The sequence below is a fragment of the Onychomys torridus genome, chromosome 1 (assembly GCF_903995425.1).
Source record: "Onychomys torridus chromosome 1, mOncTor1.1, whole genome shotgun sequence".
Lineage (NCBI taxonomy): Eukaryota > Metazoa > Chordata > Mammalia > Rodentia > Cricetidae > Onychomys > Onychomys torridus.
This window is the reverse complement of record NC_050443.1, coordinates 159,680,437-159,700,593: the sequence shown is the minus strand read 5'-3', so window position 1 is coordinate 159,700,593 and position 20,157 is coordinate 159,680,437. Positions and strand designations below refer to the sequence as shown.

The window sequence follows — 20,157 nt, the reverse complement described above, 5'->3', positions numbered from 1 at the left end:
TGTTGGATTCCCCCTGGAGCTGGAGATACAGATGGTTGCAAGCCACATGATGGGGGCACTGGGCATTGACCCTGAGTCTTCTTGAAGAGCAGTGTGCGCTCTTAACTGCTGAGCCATTTCTTCAGATTTTTTAATATATTTTTTAAAGATTAAAAATATATTAGTATTGTCTCTGTGTATGATGTCTATGGGCATGCATGCCAGAACATGTATGTTGAGGTCAGAGGACAACTTGATGGAGTCAGTTCTCTCCTTCCACCTTTACAAGGGTTCTAGGGGTTGAACTCAGGTGGCCAGAATTGTTGAGCCATGTCTCCAGCCAATTGTTGTATTTTTAATACTGGAATATAGATTACAATTTCTAATCTAAAGTTAGTAAGGACAGGTGAATTTTCAGAATTCAGGATTCAAGAAAGTATAAAGCCAGGTGCACTAGCAGATACCTGTAGTTCCAGATATTCAGGAGACTGAGGCAGGAGGATTGCTTGAGCCCAGGAGTTTGGGGCAAGCCTTATTTTTCTGGGGGTGTGGCTCAGTGGGAAGTGAGTGCCTAGTGTTGGATTTAGGCCCCTGCATTGCAAAGTTTAAAAACAGTAATAATAATGTTCCCTGTGAGATCTAGAATCATGCTCTATTCAAATAGATTTTTTTTTTTCATAGAACTTAAATGTTCCCCTAAGTGAGATAAATAAAGTTGTGATCTCCAGCCAAATTTTGTCACCAAATAAGGACATATCATACTTAGGAAACAAACTAGTTTCAGGGAGATGTATGCTAGTTTTGGTGTGTGTGTGTGTGTGTGTGTGTGTGTGTGTGTGTGTATAAAGTGTTGAATTAAATTTAAGGGGTGGGTGGAAGGATTAACATAGTTTAATGGTTCAAAAGAGATTTATCCTTATTTTTTTTTATTAAATTACAGAACAACAGTGTGTCTCATAGAATACTAATACTTAGGTGTACTTCATTAAATAGACTTGAAAAGCAGTTTAAAATGTCAAATTTTAACATGCTAAGTATAATAGTATAAGTGATAATGATAATTTTTTTTTTTTTTTTTTTTCCGAGACAGGGTTTCTCTGTAGCTTTGGAGCCTGTCCTGGACTAGCTCTGTAGCCCAGGCTGGCCTCGAACTCACAGAGATCTGCCTGCCTCTGCCTCCTGAGTGCTGGGGTTACAGGCATGTGCCACCACTGCCTGGCATTTTTGTTTTGTTTTGTTTTTTTTGTTTTTTTTTCTTTAAATAGTTTACTTTAAGAAACTTTGTTTCAGAAATTATTTAAGGATCCCTTGAGTATTATTCAGTCTGAATATAATTACGGATTTTTTAAAGCTGTTGATGACTAAATATGCATATCTAATACTCCTCTTGGGCTATAAAGGGCATTTCTGGGTTTTTAGGGCAAGTACTGGTATAATATACTTCTCTTTCCTTGTCTGCTTGGCCATTGATGGTGGTAAACCTCAGTCACTGTGTGTGGCAGGGTAGGGCCTGAGAGTGGAGCGATCCAAGAGAGACCTTCACTCTTCCAAGTCCTTTCCTTTGCTCCCCAACCTTTTCTCTCCCCACTTTTACCTTCATGAATCTCCACACAGTGTACATAGTATTCTGAGTTACTTTAACCCCGAAATGTCTGTCCTCAGTATTTTGAACTCTTAAAAAGCTGTAAGTGTGGAAGGAGGGAGCTGACAACTGTAATTTCTTACCTGTCTGCTGTATTTCAGTTTGATCCTGGATGAGTTAATTTTCTCTGTACTTATTTATATGTGTCTTACATACAGGACAGAGACCTAGGAGATGAATATGGATGGAAGCAAGTGCATGGAGATGTGTTTAGACCGTCAAGTCACCCTCTGATATTTTCTTCTCTCATTGGTTCTGGATGTCAGATATTTGCTGTGTCTCTCATTGTTATTATTGTTGCCATGATAGAGGATTTATATACAGAGTAAGTGCTTGTACTTTATCATCTTTCTGTTGTTGTAAATAGTTTTTAGTCATTGTAGTCTATTAAGTCAACCATTATTAAATATTTGCTTACTTCAGTAATTTAGAATTTCAGTACTATCCATGCCATTATTGCAGACAAATCTTAACCTTTAACTCTAAATGTTTTGAGTCGTGTTTCCCTAAACATACTTAAACTTGCCAGCAATGCTGACCATTCCAAGTTACGCTAGTCATGTCATTGGAGAGGCAGAGCTGCTTTCATTTGAGCTGCTTGAAAATGGAAACAGGCACTTTTTAGATTAAATTGGATCTTTATAATTTCAGTTACCAAGTTAATATTTCACATTTATACTCAGACTGAGACCTCTACGAGAGTAAAACAAAACACTTTACAGTAATGTTTTATTTTTTTAGAGGCCTCAGTCAGTATGCTATCTTTGCATGGTTTGGGGTATACTTTATATTAGCAACCAGAACCATTTGCTAATGTTTCTTAAATCACTTTTTTTACTTGTTTATTTATTTGTGGTGTGTGTGTGTGTGTGTGTGTGTGTGTGTGTGTGTGTGTGTGTGCGCGCGTGCGTGTGTGTTTGTGTGTTTCTGTGCTCAAATCTATGTGTATGGGCATGTGCATGCCTCAGCACAAAAGTGGAGGTCAGAGGAGACTTTCAGGAGTTGGTCCTCTGCTTTCACCATGTGTTCCCAGGGTTGAACTTGATTGTTAGGCACCTTTACTTGCTGAACCTGCTCAGGCCTCTGCTGAGTGTGGTCCTGTCCTTGTTCTCAGAGAGCCACAACATGTGCAAACAAATGACTGTGGTATCTGAGTGTATTCATTTTAATTCAGGCATTAGACAGTAGCCTGTGAAGTCCTCAGTCAGGAGAACTTCAATTACATTTCAATTCATAGTACATTCTTTCTTATATGTGTGTTGTGTGGTGATATATTGTGTACCCCAATAAAGCTTACCTGGGGTTCAGAGGACAGAGCCAGCCACTAAATTAGACATAGAGGTCAGGCAGTGGTGACACACACCTTTAATCCCAGGAAGTAATATGGCACGACACAGAAAGGTATATAAGGTGTGAGGAAACAGGAACTTGCTCTCTTGAGGATTTTGTGGAGGTAAGCTAGTAGTTGGCTGTTCTGCTTCTCTGATTTTTCAGCTTTCACCCCAATAACTGGCTCTGGGTTTTTTATTATGAGAGCTTTTAAGATTTGTGTACAGTGTAGCATTTCATGGACAGGTAATACATTTCTGCTGCTGAAAGAAGACTTTTTAGTTGTAAAATAGCACTTTTCCCTCAACCCTGATGACCTGAGTTTGGTCTCACTGTGGAAGGAGAGGGCTGACTTGAGAAAGTTGCCATCTGACTTCCATATGTGTGCTGTAATGTGCATGTCCACACTCCGGCACAGATCACACATACACAACAATAATAAATGATTTTTAATTTAACCATATATTGAATTGCTGTTCCTTTGCTGCATAGTTCCTTGAGAAAAGGACTAGGTCTTGATGAATTCTTAGTTAATGTTTATTTAACTGAAGGGAGTATGTGTTAACCAAACAAGCTGTTTCTCAAAATTCTGTGGTGTTTCTGTAATCTAACCATTGCATTGCCATTCATTTACCACATTTCAAAATAATTGAACCAAATTTAAACTGCAGAGTTTTGGTGGGTTCATATTTTAGGTTATAATATATTATTTTCAGGTGAATTGAATCCTGAACACTTCAAATCTGCCAAGCAAACCAGGTGGTGGTGTGGATCACCTCTTTAATCCCAGCACTTGGGAGGCAGAGGCAAGGTGGATCTCTGTGAGTTAAAGGCCACCCTGGTCTACTGAGTGAGTTCCAAGATACCTAGAGCTACACAGAGAAGTCCTGTCTAGAAAAACCAAACAAGAACAAACAAAAAAAAATCTGCCAAGCGTCCATGCTTTATGTTAAGCATTGATTCTAATTCATCACTCTTGAGTTGATGCTAAACCATATTCAGTGTTTAGACTAAAAAGTAACTTTTTCTAGCATCCCAGTTTTTGCTTTGCTAGTCCAAATTTTTGCTTTGATTTTTCTTTTCAAAATGATGGTGTTAGAGTTTGGCAGCTCTTCTAATTTAATGTCCTTCAGTTTTTAGGTGTAGGAAGCTACTCTTTAATAGGTGGTGTTGGGGGCAGATCATGCATGCGGTGTTCTGCCTGATACTGTGATAAATAGGTGTTGTGTTTATTTGATGTATGTGTAGTTATTTAAAAGTGGTAGAGCTGTCAGGATTGTTATGATAGAGAAGTGACTGTCATTGGGGTCCCATGTTTTGACTTTGTGTACATTTGCACCTTCAATATGCTCATCTGTCCTACAGGCAGGAAAATAAAGCTCAGAGAGGCGGAGTAATTTGACTAAATTATGCACTGGTTTTGAACATAGGTGATCGGATTTCAGAGTTTTTGATTTGTGATATTACGTACATGAAAATGGTGATATGTGATGTGAACTGGTGAGATGAGTGACACATTGCATGTGGAATTGGTGTGAGTCACTCCAGTGACATGATGACTCTAAGGAGAAAAAGCAGCTAACTAATAGGTGAAAATTACTTTGCCTCTGTGATCGCTGTAACAATCAGGGAAAACATTTGGAAGGTGTAGGTAGAAAGTGTCACTGTGGTGCCAGTTAATGTGTGATGCTCCCTCTGGAGAGAGCCTGCTAATCCCACCTCCACCAGGCTCTCTCACTGGGGACTGTAAAGCAGCTCTCAGCTTCCCTTCCTGACTTGAGAATGACTCCCTTTGTGGACTGACTCTTCTTTGTAAATTAAAGTGGCTTATTTGGAGGGTGGGGTAAATGCTTGTGGAATATTTTTAAACAAAGAAACAAAAGAGATCTGAATGCTAAAACTATCCTGAGTGGAGACTGGGGACTTAACCCGGAAGTCATTTTGAACTCTGTCTGGGCCAGCTTTTTGAGCTAGAAGATTGATGCTGAGAACTTCTGCCTGGCACTAGGCTCATCTTACACTAAACCAGCTCTTTATATTCCTAGTAGTTAGATCTATGTCTGCCCTTAACAAACACATTTATAAAGAGAATGGGTCATATTTGTTGTCTTTGTGTGGAAGGAGTCAGTTAGCACTTGTGATGTTTGAGTTCTTGGGAAAACAGATTTGATTTTTTAAAACTGATTAATTTTGAGATCTGTGATCTTTTGAGAATGCCAAATCTTTACACTTGGAAATAGTTGACTGTGGATAGAAATTAAACACTGTAACATTTTCGCTGTTGAGATGCACTGTGTATTGGTTCCTTTACTTCTGCCCCCCCTTTAAGGAACTGAGCCAGATGTTTGAACAGATGCTACATAGTGCAAAATCAGTGGGCTGAAGTGTGTAGGACGCTAATAAATAGTAAATATTTCTACTTTATAGCAAAATATATTGTCATTTATTTTAATATCTCTTTCCAACTAGGCATTTTGAAAAATTTTTTATAGTTGTACTCAACATGAAGGTTGGCTTAATTCTTTACATACCATTATTGGGAAGAGGTTAGAGATTGTTGGTCTGACATACGCTGCCTTATGGACCAGTAGATGTTTTTTTAAAAAATCATCTTTTACAGAAAAAAAAAATAAAGTAAGTCTTGGCATGTTGTGTCATTTAAAAATAGTAGCATTTAATATAAATTATCCTACTTGAATTTTATTCATGGTAGCAGGCAAAAATCTTAGTGATGAACCAGTTATAAAAAAGGAATATTCTGGCATCTTTTTTTTCAACAGAGAATATCCTGTTCCATGTGATGGAACTGCTGTATAGAGTTGTAAATAGAGTTTTAGTGCCAGCTTGCCATTGGTGCCAAAGAAATGAGAAGTGTTGATTTAGACTGCATTACAAATCACCTGGGGACTAGACACGACTTAGAGCATTTAAGTTCACCTTTGACTGGGAATTCTTTTATGGTCTTTTGCAATCCATGATAGGATGTTTTTCTCTTTCTGCTAAATAGATCTTTGATACTAAAGTAATGCTAAGGGGACAGACTCCAATGTTTTTGTCTTGTTTTAATTTATCAAACATATTTGTATGCCTTGCAGGAGGGGATCAATGCTCAGTACAGCCATATTTGTCTATGCTGCTACATCTCCAGTGAACGGGTATTTTGGGGGAAGTCTGTATGCTAGACAAGGAGGTAAGTTAGGAGTTTGTACTCTTGAATCAATAATTATTGATTTTGTATTCTTTAAAAAAAAAAAAAAGATTTATTTATTTATTTTGTATGCAGTGTTCTGTCTGCACGTATCTCTGCAGGCCAGAAGAGGGCACCAGATCTCATTACAGATGGTTGTGAGCCACCATGTGGTTACTGGGAATTGAACTCAGGACCTTTGGAAGAGCAAGCAGTGCTCTTAACCTCTGAGCCATCTCTCCAGCCCTGATTGTATTCTTCTACTGTGATGTATTTGAAATTTAAAATGGGCAGTATAGGTTGTACAAATAGTAAAGGCCCTTGTTATATCATGCATATAACCTCTATCAAATCTGTTATGTTTCCTATCTTGTTTTTATGGAACCTTTGTGTTTTATTTCCTGAAATTATGAATAATTAATAGAATGTCTCCATTGTGAAGTTAGCACCAAAGAACATGTACAAGAGTCCTATCTACATTATTAATGTTATGTTTTGAGGTACTTAGCTCCCTAGATGTGCACCTGGTGAGCTTGTCTTTATATTCATCCATAAAGTTGCTTTTTATGGGTGACTATGAAAGTATGTTTTTTGGATACTTATGTCTTACGGATAAAGCTCATGGACAATGGTAGGGTATTAGGAAGCAGATACTAGTGTTCCTTACAGTATAATCAAAGGACTCCTCACAAAGATTTCTCCTATTTTGTGTCACAGTCTTTTGGATGAAAAGATTTTATCTTAAATACCCTCTTTGCTCCTATGCTGTTAGTAACCCCCAAACTGAAGGTGATATATGGTGGTGCTTCTTTTTGCGGTGATGTTCTGAGTCTCTAAGTTTCTGCACTCTTCCTGTAATCCTGTAGAGTCAGAAAGGTTCTTGCGTTGATAAATCTGCATATTTTTCACTTAAGACTGAAAGGTTTTTGAAAGACTTTAAGTCTGTAAGTATAGAGACAGTCTACTGTGATTATTTTTCAGTCTATCTAAACATAATCAGCATTAGGAGATCCTGCCTTGTATTATATTGTCTGTATTGTATTGTACACTTATATTTATATACACACTTATGTATGTATATACATATGTATGTATGTTTGTATTCATTTAGCAGTCTCCTGAGAGCAGGATAGGGCTGGGCACAGTAGCACACACCTGTGACCCCAGTACTTTGAAGGCTGAGTCATCAGCACTGTCACAAATTCAAGAATTATACAGAAACCTGGAGGAAACTTTTATAGGTAGTAGGGAATCAGAGCAAAGGATCATTTGGCATCCTCCTGGATGGCCATGTTTACCATTCTTATGTTGTAGATTTTACTAGATATATGTGGACAGTTTTAGTCTGTTTTGTGTTCTGATCTAGACTGGTGCAGATAATTTTGTCTGAACAATCCCTAAAAATTCAGGTTAATAGAGAGGTCAGCTCATAGAACTGAGAATATCTCATTTGTCTCAGGTTTTCTTTATCCTGGGGCTCCACATCATTTCCCTGGGGAGAGCCTGGTCTTTGGCCAGAGTCCCACAGGCCTGAGGAGCAGTAGAAAGCACAGCACAGATGTCTGGGCAACTGATTGTATCCAGTGAGATATGTGTGGACCAGAGGGAACTAGAAGTAGAGAAGAGTTTCATTTGTATGTGTCTGCAACTGAGAATAAATGCAGTGTACAGGAAAGGACAATGTTAGGGATAAATGTTAGAACAGGGCCGGGCGACAGTGGTGCACAGCTTTAATCCCAGCACTCAGGAGGCAGAGCCAGCCAGATCTCTGTGAGTTCGAGGCCAGCCTGATCTACAGGACAGCCAGGAACACAGAGAAACGCTGCCTTGAAAAACCACAAATAAATAGATAGATAGACAGATAGATGGATGGATAGATAGATGGATGGATGGATAGATAGATGGATGGATGGACGGACGGACAGACAGACAGACAGACAGATAGATAGATGGATAGACAGATAGATAGATAGATGGATAGACAGATAGATAGATAGATGGATAGACAGACAGATAGATAGATAGATGGATGGATGGATGGATGGATGGATGGATGGATGGATGGATGGATAGACAGACAGACGGACGGACGGACGGACGGACGGACGGACGGACGGACGGATGGATGGATGGATAGACAGACAGATAGATAGACAGGCAGGCAGATAGATAGACGGATAGATAGATGGATAGACAGATAGACAGACAGATGATGACAGTAGTTTTACTTTAATTAGTTGTCCTCTTCTATAGGTGATTTCAATGAAATTGGAAAGGAAGGTTCTTGAGTCTTCTGTGAAAAAGAAATGAACTAGAAGAGAAAGTTGAGAATTGAGTTTTTTTGGAGGAATTTTAAGATTTGAGGTGGTAATTCCACCACCTAAAATGAAAAATCTCTGACAGAATTAGAACTAGAAAAACATCCAAACCATAACAGACGGCATACAAAAGCTTAGAACAGTTCTGTGGCAGAATCAAAATAAAGACATTAGACTATTACACCACAGGTCATTGCTCTTTTTCAGTACATCGACTTTATAAACTATTTCTGCTACACAAACTTGAAGAGCTAGACTAGTCATTTTTAGATAATTGATTTGAAACAGTTATTAGTATATCAGGTTTAGTAACCTTTGTATTGAATTTTTTTTTCTTTTTTTCTTTTTGTCAGAGTTGAGGACCGAACCCAGGGCCTTGTGCTTGCTAGGCAAGTGCTCTACCACTGAGCTAAATCCCCAACCCCTGTATTGAGATTTTAAGTAAATAATTTAGAGCCATGGAATATACTTTAAAACATGAATGCATGTTTGTTTGTGTAGCTCGATTTTTTCATAGCTTCCCTTTTCTTTCAGGAAGGAGATGGATAAAGCAGATGTTTATTGGGGCATTCCTTATTCCAGCGATGGTGTGTGGCACTGCCTTCTTCATCAACTTTATAGCCATTTACTACCATGCCTCCAGAGCCATTCCTTTTGGAACAATGGTAAGTTGCTTGAATTTTATTGAAACAGGGTGCTTATAACCATTCTACTACAAGTCCTCCTGTCTCTCTAGAGCTCCCTCCTACTGATGTTCTGAAGTTTCAGCCAGTCCCTGTTGAGTCTTAGAAAATTTTTATTAGGCTCCAAAAACTACTGGTTAAATTTAAACCTAGGTCCCCTACATTTTCTTATTCTGTGAAGTGAAAATTTGATTTTATAGCTTTTATCAGATATGGGAGAGAACTAATGAATGAATGAATTTATTTTAGAGAAAAAAATACCAAAAAGCATGAGTGTTTTATTAAGATGATAAGTGTTCTAATTTGCTTTTTTGTTTCTATGATAAAACACTGACCAAGGGCTGGGGAGATGGCTCAGAGGTTAAGAGCACTGGCTGTTCTTCCAGAGGTCCTGCGTTCAATTCCTAGCAACCACATGATTGGTTTCACAACCATCTGTAATGAGACCTGATGCCCTCTTCTGGCCTGCAGTCATACCTGCGGACAGAACACTGTGTACATAATAAATAAATCAATCTTAAAAACAACCATCCAAAACAACTTGGAAAAAGGGGTTATTTGTCTTTAAGATTATAACACATCATTAAGGAAAGCCAAAGTAGGATCTCAAGGTAGAGGTTTAAAGCAGTAACCATGCAGGAGTGCTACTTCTTGCCTTGCTTCTGGGCTCATGTTCAGCTATTTTTCTTAACACATCCCAAGACCAACTGCCTCCAATGGTCTAGGTATGCCTACATCAATTAACAATCAAGAAAATGCCCCACGGGAATACCTACAGGCCATTCTGTGGTTACAGTTCTTCAACTGAGGTTCTTCCCAAGTGTGTCAAGTGAACAACTGATGCTAACAATGAGATTCTACTCCTTGTCATCTTTGGCACACAAATATATCACTTTAAATCATAACCTTTCCCTTCTTGTTCCCCAAGATCTTATTACTATTATAATATAAAATACAGTATACCTTTAAAAGTTTCTTCTTTTAAAAATTCATCACTTTAAAACCCAGTCTCTTAACTGTAGGCTCCCATAAAATCAAGATCATGTTATGTTTGTTCCAAAAAGGGAGAATCAGGGCATAGGAACAACCAGATTAATGCAAAATCTTGAATCTAGCAGTATAAATCAAATGTTGTAGCTCAGTGTCCAGAATCTGTGACTCACAATTTATGGGTTACAAAGGGCTTAGGGAGCTCCATGCTGGAAAGCTCTGCCCTTCACAGTGCACCATACACACACACACACACACACACACACACACACACACACACACACACACACACAGCTTGTGGTCTCAAGCAGGTCCATTCCACACTTGCTGATTGCTCTCTTTGGTGGATGTCTTTGGTATTCTCAATACTGAGGCTGTACCTATACTAGTGGCCTCCACTGGCCTCTTTAGGGACTTTAGCCCTACCACACAGTGCTAAGCCTCAACTTTTCTCCATGACCCCTTCAATTCTGGGGTTTCCACAATGGGACTGTGTCTTCATCAATGCCCTCTCCTTGGCTCTCTTCAGGGATACCCTGACTCTGACACACAGTGCCAAACTTCAGTACTTTCTGTGACCCCTTCATGCCTTTAAACCATGTTGTACCATGTTGGATACTCTTTGATGTTATATGGCAAGTTCTGCTGCTGGCCTGATGGGCACCACGGTCTCTTCTGGACCACAGATTGTGTGTGCAGACCATGAGGCAGTAACTTCCCTGAGGACCGTCTAGATTGTCGGTACTCAACCTGGGGGTTGAATGACCTTTTCACAGGGGTCGTATATTGGATGTCCTACACATCAAATATTTACATTACAATTCATAACAGTAGTAAAATTTAAGTAACAACACAGTAATTTTATGTTTGGGGGTCACCACAACTTGAGGAACTGTATTAAAGGGTCCGCAGCATTAGGAAGGATGAGAACTATTGATCTAGACCATAGGCACTGTGTGTCTGAGAAGCAAGATGCCCTACTAACTGAATAGCTTAGTTTGAAGATCAGTCTAGAGGTCCTCCTGTGTGCTCTTCCCAAGGCTTTAGCTCTTTCTGCCAGTTCATGAGCATGAATCCTTTCTCTGGAGGGCCATCATGCTAATTCTCTATCTTAACGAAGTCCCTACAACTGACAGCTAACCTAACTTTAGTGATTTCAAGCTTCTTTCCTCTCTAAAAGTAATAGGTAAGTAAGGAGTTTTGTTTATCAGGGATCTGGATATCTGTCCAAATATTGCTGTTACCAGGACTAGCTTGAGGTGGGATCGAAAGTACATTGTCTTTGGACTCTAACTTCTATTCATGTGTACCTAATTTTATAAAGAACCACAAAACCTATTATTAGATTAAACGTGGTTTACAATAATCAGTCCTAGACATTTCATAAATATTAGAAATTTATGGTAAGACTATAAAGTCTAGTGTCCTTCAAGAGAATATTTACAAGATCCAGGAAACCATTTAACAGAAATTTGGAGTCAAACCATCAAGATAAATAACTTCCCCAAAGTTGGAATGTTGTGGCAGTGATATTACAGACAGTGGGAGAGAATACTTGAAATTAAATTGATTTTGGGAAGGCTGAATCTTTTTCTTTGGTAAATTTGTTCAGTAATGAGTTAAGTATCAACACACGGATTTTGGTCCTATGAATTTCTTGGTGTACTAGTGTCTTAGTTCTGTTCTCATTGCTATGATAATGTATCCTGACAAAAGCAGCTGAGAGAGAAGAGGTTTATGTGGCTCACATTCCAGGTTACCATCCATCATTGTGGGGGAAGCCAAGGAGGTAGGGACTTGAAATAGCTGGTCGTGTTCTATCCAAGGTCAAGAGCAGAGAGCTAATTAATGCATGCATGCTAGTGCTAGCGTTTAGTACAGTTAAGAATTCTCTACCACTGGGCATGCTTTAATCCCAGCACTCGGGAGGCTGTGGCAGGCAGATCTCTGTGAGTTCTAGGACAGCCAGGGCTGTTATCAGAGAATCCCTGTCTGGAACGACCAAACAAAAAAAGAATGCTCTACCTAAGGAATTATTTCACCCCTAGTGGGTGAGTCTTAAGCAGTGTAATCAAGACAGTCTGCTGTAGACATGTCCACAGGCCAATGTAATCTAGATAATCCCTTATGGAGACTTTATTCTCCGTGATTCTAGATTGTCTCAAGTAGATAATTAAAAATGACCATCACAGTTGATCACAATACCTGAGGAAAGAACTGAAGGGAGGAAGAATTTATTTTGGCTGGTGACTTCAGAGCCTTCCATGGTCAGCCAGCTATACTGTTTTCTAGACCTGTAGTGAGGCAGAGCTCATGGTGAACGGTTGTCATGGAACAGAGATGTTTGCTTTATGGCAGCCAGGAAGTAGCAATAGAACAACCAGGGAGATAGCACCAAAGGACATGTCCCAGTGACATGCTTCTTCCAAGTAGGCCTTACCTCTCTTCTATTTATCACACAATGTTTTGATGTTTTTTGTTTGTTTTTGCATTGGTGGATATCTTAGTTAGGGTTTCTCTTGTTGTGAAGAGACACCATGACCATGACAACACTTATAAAGGAAAACATTTAATTGGGGTGGCTCTCTTACAGTTCAGAGGTTTATTTTAGTTCATTATTATCATGGTGGGACATGGTGGTATTCAGGCAGACATGGTTCTGGGGAAGGTCTGCTGGGGAAGGAGCTGCTTCATGTTGATATGCAGACAACAGGAAGTAGACTGAGTGTCACACTAGTGAAGCTTGAGCAAAAGAAACCTCAAAGCCCGTCCTTGTGGTGACACACTTTCTCCAACAAGGCCATACCTACTTCAACAAGGCCACACCTCCTAATAGTGCCACTCGCATTGGGGCCATTGTTTTTCAAAGCATCAAAGTGAGATCAAATCCAGGGCTTTATAAATGCTAGGCAAGTACTCTTCCCTGAACTACATCCTTTTAGCTATGGGCATTGCTAGCAGATTATTCATCCATTAGTGGACTGATGTATTGATTGGACCAGAGCCCTCATGATCAAGGTGATTAGATCGTGTTATTGTTAACTCTACCAGCTAGGGACCAACCACACCTTCAACAACAAGAGACTTTTTGGGGGAATGTTTCACACCTAAACCCTATCACTTGAGAATGGGGACAGGACAGGTTTCCCAGGGTGTTCTGAGAAAGGATTGTAAACACGAAATCTTGTGTGAGCTCTAAGTCTCAGATGCTAAATTTGGTATTAGAGGCTTTGAAAGAAACATAGTTGTGGTTTAAAAATTGCAGAGTATCATGAGACCTAATTAATCACCTTTCTAATGTTCAGCTCAGCATGCACCCATAAATCCTGGGTTCTCAGGCTGGAGAGATGGCTCAGAGGTTTAGAGCACTGAATGCTCTTCCAGAGGTCCTGAGTTCAATTCCCAGCACCCACATGGTGGCTCACAACCATCTGCAATGAGATCTGGCACCCTCTTCTGTATACATAATAAATAAATAAATCTTTAAAAATAAGATCCTGGGTTCTCTTAGATTTGTCTTTGAGGGGATAGAATAGTTGATAAGGTAATGGGTGGACTGTGTTAGTTTGTCATTTTGAGGCTTTGTTTTAGCTCAGGAGGGGAATATTGAGAGCATGGTCAGAAATATGCCATAAGCTTTAGAAATCAATTTCACACCATGACTTAAGGCCTGAACCATAACTGGGGGGAAAAACAAACAAAATGGGAAACTCGTGATGCATAATTAGAAATTCCCATGTGAAGAGATGGAGACCAAGGTAATAGCGCTTTATGATGAGGACTAGCAAGCTGCATCTTAAAAGTAGTCAAAAGAGTACAGAATACCCAAGTGATACATGTACCTAGTAGTGAAGATCTGTGAAAACACTGCTAGAAAAGCTCCATTGCCTTAGCTGGCTGGTGCTGGCATACACAGCATTTGACTGGTAGAGGCAGGCGGGTCTCTGAGTTCCAGGACAGCCAGGACTGTTACACAGAAAAACCCTGTCTCAAAAAATAAAACAAACAAAGTAAAACAAAACAAAACATCCTCCATTACCTAAGCTGACTTGAATAAATGACAGGGTAAACAAATGCATTTTATAAAAATACTCTGAAAGCCTCAGAACATGGATCAGAATTGGAACAGAAGAGTGGTTCCATTCCACTTTTTCATCAAATAACTTTCATACAAGAAAAGTGAAAGGGAGCATTCTTAGATGAGAAGGAAGTGAGGTTTAAGGCAGGTTATGTGTTTGATTGTGTGGGAGTTCTCAGCTACTGCAGTCCAAAGTGCCTTTGCTCATGTGCATGTTTTCTTATAGAGCAGAGAGAGAAGTTTGTGAAACTGGACCCAAATCTCCTTTTCTAGGGAAAAAGGAAGAAAGTAGATTCTACTTTGCAAAATGTGGTGGATTTATTTATATTGATGAGGCACAAAATTTTAGAATTAGTTACAATTTGTTTAAAGGATGGAAGCAATTAGCATTAGGAGCTAGTGTGAAATTCATTAAAGAAAAAATGGCTAGAACATCATCCTTTCCCAATTTAAGTAGGTTTTAGCAAACTAGAAGAACACAACAGCACAAGGAAACATGGCGTCCTGTTGAACAAGATAAAGAAATGTGGCCGGAGTCATAGTTATGAGGCTCTGAGCAGCTGCAGAGCATTGGGATGGTACAGTGCCGCAGCACACACTGCGCTTTCGTAGATGGAGAGACGGTCTCAGTTCTGACACTGTGGAGTGCTGAAGATAGTGTCTAAGGAGAGCTCATCTGCTTGATGTTTGAGATCTAAAGTGATTCATTCTGATGGGGGCAGCATATTTTGTAACTCATGGTGTTTTCATAACTAGTTTTCAAAAGAACTAAATAGAAATTGGGGGGGGGGGTTATCTGTTTCCTAGAGTTTAACTCCCAAGGTTTTTCTGTAGTAATTGGCTCAGTCACATTTCTTCTGTTTGGGTTGTGGTGTTAGTGGTGAAGATGAGGTTTTGTTCGTTGGGTTTGTTGTTTGTACTTTTTTCTCCCTTTCTGTCAAAATGAGTTTCTTCTAGTGGTGCATCGGCATGCATGTAGGCAGAACACCCGTACACATACAGTTTAAAAAGAAAGACTTCTAGTCGTCCTGCACCAGTGCCACACTTGATTCAGTCAGTCTTCTTCAGTTTAGCCATCCAGTCAGGGTGTAGTGGTCTTAACATTTCACTTGTTGACCTGTCAGTCACACTGAAGGCTTTGGGGAGTGGGGGAAAGATTGCTTATTTGTGTATGCATCTTCTTTAATGAATGTGAAAATCTTTTGTGCCTCTATTTTATTTTATTTTATTTTATTCCTTTTTCTTCCCCACAAGAGAGAGTCTCTTTACATAGCCCTAGCTGTCCTGGAACTCACTATGAAGACCAGGCTGGCCTTGAACTCACAAAAATCCATCCGTCTCTGCTTCCCAGTGCTGGGATTAAAGGCATGAACCATCACACCCAGCTGTTTCTGTGTGTGTGTGTGTGTGTGTGTGTGTGTGTGTGTGTGTGTGTGTCTGCGTGCACGCGCGATCGCGCGCACGCATATGGTAGAGAGAGGGGCATGCTCCTTCCAAGGTGTAGGTGAAGCTCAGAGGACAACTTGTGGGAAGAAGTCTGTTCTGTCCTTCACCATGTGAAGGATCATCCAGGATTAAATGCAGGTCATCAGGATTGGCAGCAGGCACCTTATACCCACTGAACCACCTGCCCTTATCTTTTTTAGTGGGTGTACCTTATTGGATGAGAGAAATTTTTTATACATTGTAGATAGAAGTCCTATGTCTTTAAAGTATTTTTCCTATTTTATGGCTTATCTTTTAATTTTCTCAAGAGTTTCTATTTAAGGGCAAAGTTACTAATTTTGAAGAACAGTATATTGATAGGTTCCCCCCTCCCTTTTTAGTTTGTCCGTATAACTATCCTATATAGAGAGTTTTGCCCAACTAAACAGCAGCAAGCTGTTCTTGTATGTTGTCTTTCAGAAATCCTGTAGTTCCATTTCTGAAGCCCGGAGATAAATTTGAGAGTTTTATTTGCACATAGCACCCTCTATTGCCTGCAGCATTTCTGGAGCAGCTGCTGGTGGCTGCACAGCCATAGATGGGTACGGATGGAGACAGTGGGCATGGGGATTTTCCCCTCAATTAAACTGCCTTATACAATAACACTGGGTATAAACTGCTGTGAAGTGAAACGCTTGAGTGGACATGACAAGCACAGGCTGTTGCCTGGTTGGGGAGGGTGTTCAGCTTTGTGTCTTAGATGCTCTTCTTCAGGTTGATAAAGCCCTGCTGTTCCTGGTTTGTTGGGAGTTTCTGTTGGAAATTAATGTTGGGTTTTACAGCAGCTTTTCCTGCATCTTTTGGAATGGTGGTGACTAGCACTGGTCTTAAATTACTCCTGCAATTCTTTAATAAAGCTCCATTTGTAAGATTTGGTTTTATATCTGTATTTATGAGAAATACTGGCCTGTAGCTTTTTTAATAGTGTCTTTTTCTAATAAGGCTAGCTTTCTGTAGCACATTTTTCATTTCAAGGTGAGGATCTTTTTATAGAACTGAAATAACCCAAGAAATAGGATGGAGAGTTATGAACTAGTATGTTGAAGCTCTCTGGACACAATAAACAGGTTTTTTTAGATCTGTGAATTGGCAGTACCTGGATTACAGGATCCATTGGTTGGAATGCTCAATAAAGTAAAACCAAATAACTTGGTTATAATAATGAAAGATGAGGGGGTAGACATGTTAAAAGCATGTCAGCTGACAGAGAAAGAGATCTAAAACACACTTGACTGGCCAGTGTGGAAGGTTAGGGACAGTGGGAGCTAAGGTGGGGAGGGACCAGTCCAGTGTTCGTGTGATTCAGTGTGAGCATTTTTTTCCATTTCCAGTAGCACATTCTTTGTATCATTTTAGTCCTTAGAACTTAATGTTTTCTCTGTAGTCAAAGTGTGTTTGAATTTTCAGGTGTCTCTCTTGTTCTTATTAGAGTAACCACACCCATCTCTATTTAATTTACAGGTGGCCGTCTGTTGCATCTGTTTTTTTGTCATTCTTCCTCTAAATCTTGTTGGTACAATACTTGGCCGGAATCTGTCAGGTCAGCCCAACTTCCCTTGTCGTGTCAATGCTGTGCCTCGTCCTATCCCGGAGAAAAAATGGTAAAGAGAATGCTAAAGCTCATTTGGTTGTCGTCGTAGTGTGTTAAGTTTCTAAGGCTGTTGTGTACGCATAACTTTAGAAGCAGCTTGCTTTTATGCAAACAACTGTTGTAAGTTTAAGAGTTGGTTCATTTTAATTTTGCCATCAGCCTACATTGTAAAGAATATAGTAAGCTGTGTCTTTATTTTGCTTTCTGAATATTGGTGCCATTCATATGTCAAAACTGATAAATATACTAGTGTATAGAGGTGAGTGGGAAGTAAAGCTTTAATAGTTTTTTAAGCCCGCAGGTCAGATGTGGCTATTGGCCTGTTTTTGTTGTTGTTAGTTTTTTTGTTTGTTTGTTTGCTTGGTTGGTTGGTTGGTTTTGGGTTTTTTGGGGATTTTTTTTTTTGGTTTGTTTGATTTTGGTTTTTTTTTTTTTTTTTTTTGTGGGGGCGGAGATAGGATTTCTCTGTGTAGCCCTTGCCATCCTGGAACTGACTCTGTAGACTGAGTGCTGGGGTTAAAGGCCATTTGGCACCACTGCTCAGCCGTTGTTGCCTGTTTTTGTAAATAAAGTTTTATTGGAACACAGCCATATCCAGTCTTCACTTACTACTTATGGCTTCTTTTACTCTCCAGCATCAGAGTTAACAGAGCAATAATAGTTAGAGCAGAGACTGTATCACCAGCACAATCCGAAACCCTCTGAATTATAGAAAAATCTTTCAACTACTTGTTTATATTTTTTTTTCTTTCCAGATACTTTATTCTAAATATTGTCCTATTTGTTTTCATATAAATCCACCAGTTGAGAAATGAATTGAGACCACTTGTAATGAAATATTTGAACACAAAATAATCCAGAAATATATTAATTTGATGCTTCTCCACTAAGAAATAATTGGAAAAATATTAAAATTTGTTGTTTTCTATAATTAAACTGTTTCGTTTCTATAAGCAGCAAATTTTGTAGGGATAGTAAACATTGCAGTTTGTAACACAGTAGCTGGAATCTGAGCTGTGTTTCAGATAGCATTCATCAGTGTTGCATGCCATCAAGGCATACACATGCAAGTGTTCAGGACCAAGGCATCAGTGAAGTTCTACAGTGTAACACGGGCGAGCACTGCCAGAACCACCTTGGGTTCATGTATGCTTGATTTTGAATTAATTTTTGGTTATTGAATGTCCAGAAATCTTTTATTCTTGCTGAATTTTTCACAACCTATGCATTCAGTTATATGATCCCTAGTCTAAGAACTTTGATTTAGGGGAAAGAAACATAGTCCAGTTTTAGAAATTGTGTGCTTTTCATTGTTAGATTGGTGCCTAAGAAACTTTGAAGAGTTTTGAGTCCATTTTTTAAACTGCTTTTCCCTTAAGTCAGTATTAGATACTAGAGCTTATTAATTACTCGTGTTCAGCTTATTTCTAGAGAGAGAAAGGTAGAAGGAAAAGCCTAGTCAGAAAGCACAGAAGCTCTTTGGGAAGTAGGGTTAGTGAGGAGGAGAGATGTGAACAACACATGCCTTATTTACCAGAGATAGGTCTTTTAGGTATAGGGAGGCTGGTGTGTGGCTTCATTTTCTTGTTGTTTTTTAATCATATGGGGACCAAAATCTGAGTACTAGGTCTGGCTTTTATTGGATGGTTACCTGGAATAGATCAGTTTTAATCTCAGGACCTTGGTTTTCTATAAAACAAGGACTTTTAAGTTTGGTTTTTTTCTCTGTCTCTTTTCTTCTCTCTCTCTCTCTCTCTCTCTCTCTCTCTCTCTCTCTCTCTCTCTCTCTCTCTCTCTCTGTTTGCATCTGCTGGCCAGCAGTCTAATTAGTGGCACCTGATGTAGGTCAGCAGACAGATAAGGTATAGTAAGTAAGGTATAGTAAGTTCTTCTTCTTCGAGGAGGGATGTTCAGGAGTCAGTGAGAGGATGGAGGAATGCCATGTCTCCCTGGGATACAAAAGGAAGGAAGGCTTTGAGAGCTGCCGTGCTTGCTGGAAGGAGAACATGGAGTTAAAGACAGCATTCCAGATAGAGAATTAATGATTCTCACTCAGTGAATGTTGGCTGGGAGAAGGGATGAAGTTTGAATTATATTTTTCAGTCTTTCTTTGCCCTTTTGTAAAGCAAAATTTACAATACCTTGATTGTTTAAGTTTTGGAAAAGAATTAGAGCCAAGAAGAAAGCGGATAAAGAAATGGCAAGGTTAGTTTATGAAAATTTGTTTCAGATAAGGGTCTCAACTTTGTTTTCTTTTCTTTTCTCCCTCTCTCCTTTGAATTTCTGTAAGTAGATACCTACAAAGTTCTCAGAAGTTACCGAAAACTGGTAAACTGGGAATAAATACTTACTGTGTTTCTTGTTCTGCAGTAACAACAATTTGTGTTCCTTAAATACTTTACTCAGGCTTTAATGCTGAAAAGAATATTAATTTCAACTGATGACTAATTTGAAGTCTCGCTTACATTTTTATGCCTCTTTGGTTTTTTTTTTATTGGTTTATTCATTGGGATGATTTTTAAAGTATTAAATGTCACCTTTTTATTATTGGGATTTATGTATTATGAAAATCATGCTAAAAGTACTCTGTTAATTCTAATATTTTCCAGGTTTATGGAGCCGGCGGTTATTGTTTGCCTGGGAGGAATTTTACCTTTTGGCTCAATCTTTATTGAAATGTAAGTTTGGGCAATGTTTTCATGTTTTGAAGAATTTAGGAATTTGAACAGGCTAGATTGGTGTGGAATCACCAGACAAGGCAATCTCTCTGGAGTCAATTTTGTACTACTATGATGAAGTACTGAGGTTGCCAACTTTTTTAATGAGTAATTTTATTTAACTTATAAGGTTAGGGATTCCAAGTCACAGTACATCA

General features: G+C 39.1%; 1 protein-coding gene across 1 annotated transcript in view; it reads left to right on the top strand.

Annotated features, from left to right (window-relative positions):
* Positions 1–20,157, top strand: part of Tm9sf3 (transmembrane 9 superfamily member 3) — a 59,231-nt gene that overhangs the window by 29,214 nt on the left and 9,860 nt on the right. The window contains exons 7-11 of the mRNA XM_036169237.1: positions 1,780–1,946; positions 6,046–6,140; positions 8,990–9,120; positions 17,153–17,292; positions 19,892–19,960. Of these exons, the coding sequence (XP_036025130.1) occupies positions 1,780–1,946; positions 6,046–6,140; positions 8,990–9,120; positions 17,153–17,292; positions 19,892–19,960 (602 nt within the window). The remainder of the gene's footprint in view (positions 1–1,779; positions 1,947–6,045; positions 6,141–8,989; positions 9,121–17,152; positions 17,293–19,891; positions 19,961–20,157) is intronic.